Source organism: Sinocyclocheilus anshuiensis, unplaced genomic scaffold (genome assembly GCF_001515605.1).
Source record: "Sinocyclocheilus anshuiensis isolate Anshui unplaced genomic scaffold, SAMN03320099.WGS_v1.1 scaffold44, whole genome shotgun sequence".
Taxonomy (NCBI): domain Eukaryota; kingdom Metazoa; phylum Chordata; class Actinopteri; order Cypriniformes; family Cyprinidae; genus Sinocyclocheilus; species Sinocyclocheilus anshuiensis.
This window is the reverse complement of record NW_015555746.1, coordinates 745357-747759: the sequence shown is the minus strand read 5'-3', so window position 1 is coordinate 747759 and position 2403 is coordinate 745357. Positions and strand designations below refer to the sequence as shown.

General features: G+C 38.1%; 1 protein-coding gene across 1 annotated transcript in view; it reads right to left on the bottom strand.

Moving 5' to 3' along the window:
* Nucleotides 1-448: 448 nt before the first annotated feature.
* LOC107673548 (protein RFT1 homolog) overlaps nucleotides 449-2403 on the bottom strand; it is a 7689-nt gene continuing 5734 nt past the window's right edge. The window contains exons 12-14 of the mRNA XM_016467172.1: nucleotides 1318-1567; nucleotides 1074-1230; nucleotides 449-914 (exon numbers count right to left, since the gene is read on the bottom strand). Coding sequence (XP_016322658.1) covers nucleotides 862-914; nucleotides 1074-1230; nucleotides 1318-1567 — 460 coding nt within the window. The 3' untranslated portion in view covers nucleotides 449-861. The remainder of the gene's footprint in view (nucleotides 915-1073; nucleotides 1231-1317; nucleotides 1568-2403) is intronic.

Here is a 2403-nt window from a genome sequence, read left to right as displayed (position 1 = left end):
CCCATTGTGGGGTGTCTTGAAGATGCCAGTGTATTGTCTGTTTCTCAGGAGATCAAATTATCTGAGTTTCTTTTATCCTTACAGGCGCATTATGCAAATATTCCCACATAGTGACCTAGATATGTGGGGGCGTGTTAGAACGAGCCGTTTTAGGGGGGCGTGGCAGAGTCTTATCTTTGATAAAGAATATCTCTTTGGTTTTGAGACTTTAGTCTTTGCAACTTCAGGGATCTTATCTATTCACGAACAGCTTGTAACACTCCAAAGAGAAAGGAAAACTTGAAATCGCATCATATGACCCCTTTAAAATAGAAATCTTTTCTAATAATGTAAAAGTCTTTACTGTCACTTTTGCTCCATTTAAAAAAAAAGAAAAAACTTGCTGACCCCAAAAATTTGAACAGTAATGTATGTAAATTAAAGTTGGAAATCAGTACAGTCAGGAAAAAAAGGTTTATTTGTTCCCAGATATTATAATAACGGATAATATTTTTCAGTCTCATCTTACCTGTTTTTAAAGACAACGGTACCCAGTACCATTTAAATTTATTATATATAACCATTTTATACAATCAATCATTCATACAAAGTTCACCACTGATTTACACAGCTACAGTATATATCTAGCTGTAACGTTATGCAAATTGTCAATGAACACCTTCCGTATGTCTAATGACAAGCATTAATGTTCAAAAATGAACAATCTTAAGGAATGACAGGCACATTGGAGCAGTAGTTACATACTGGGGGACCCCTTGATATCTTTGCATTACGTTGCAATATTCTCGGTGTTTGTTTTGTAATCAATCAATACAATATTCTATAAGGAATGTCCTGTAGGAATTACTAACCTTAAAACCGTCAGCTACTTTTGATGTCATACGCAAAAACTGAACATAGAGGTACTGCATCTTCTGGAGTAAAAATGGAAAAAATGTCAAGAAAACAAAATATGTTTGTGAAAAAAAAAAAAATCACACACAGTATTCAAATCTGGTCCATGACATGTTAGTGTCAGCTGAACCTCAGTGAGGTTGAGGCATTAGCTGCTTTCAAAGTAAAAGCTCATGTACTTTTCTTGCTGTATTTGGGTAACAGCTGAGTCCTGACAAACTGCACAAGTCTGGTTTCTGTCAGAAATACTGTGATGACCACACCCAGGAGACAAACCGCCCCCACGGCAACATGAATCAGCCTTAGCAACCAGCCACCGTCACAGCAGAACATGCTCTGAAAGAAAAAAACGGTTACAAAACATTTAAATTTGCTCATCACAACTTATTGATATTTGTAAACAATAAGGCACTTGCATGATACCTCTGAGCAGGTTGTGAGGATGGAGCTCACGCCAAGTGCAATGACGACAGCAGAATGTGGGCGGAGCCCCCACAGGGGTGTGTATTCACTTTGCAGGAAATAGCGATGTATGTAAACAATACTGTGAGTGATTCGTAGAGCCATGTTACAGCAGTTAGCCAAAATGAAGCCAATGGCCCCTAACATCCACGTTAGCCAATAAGAAAGGAGAAGAAATGAGGCTGACAGGCCCAGCATCACTAGATTATATCTAAAAAGAAAAACAAAAAAAATTAAACAATTTCTTAAAAAGCCTTAAATACATGTTTGTCTTGAAAAACAATTTGTAAATACATTTTATATTGCATATACAGGTGCATCTCAATAAATTAGAATGTCGTGGAAAAGTTCATTTATTTCAGTAATTCAACTCAAATTGTGAAAGTTGTGTATTAAATAAATTCATTGCACACAGACTGAAGTAGTTTAAGTCTTTGGTTCTTTTAATTGTGATGATTTTGGCTCACATTTAACAAAAACCCACCAATTCACTATCTCAACAAATTAGAATATGGTGACATGCCAATCAGCTAATCAACTCAAAACACCTGCAAAGGTTTCCTGAGCCTTCAAAATGGTCTCTCAGTTTGGTTCACTAGACTGCACAATCATGGGGAACACTGCTGATCTGACAGTTGTCCAGAAGACAATCATTGACACCCTTCACAAGGAGGGTAAGCCACAAACATTCATTGCCAAAGAAGCTGGCTGTTCACAGAGTGCTGTATCCAAGCATGTTAACAGAAAGTTGAGTGGAAGGAAAAAGTGTGAAAGAAAAAGATGCACAACCAACCGAGAGAAACGCAGCCTTATGAGGATTGTCAAGCAAAATAGATTCAAGAATTTGAGTGAACTTCACAAAGAATGGACTGAGGCTGGGGTCAAGGCAAAAAGAGCCACCACACACAGACGTGTCAAAGAATTTGGCTACAGTTGTCGTATTCCACTTGTTAAGCCACTCCTGAACCACAGACAACGTCAGAGGCGTCTTACCTGGGCTAAGGAGAAGAAGAACTAGACTGTTGCCCAGTGGTCCAAAGTCCTCTT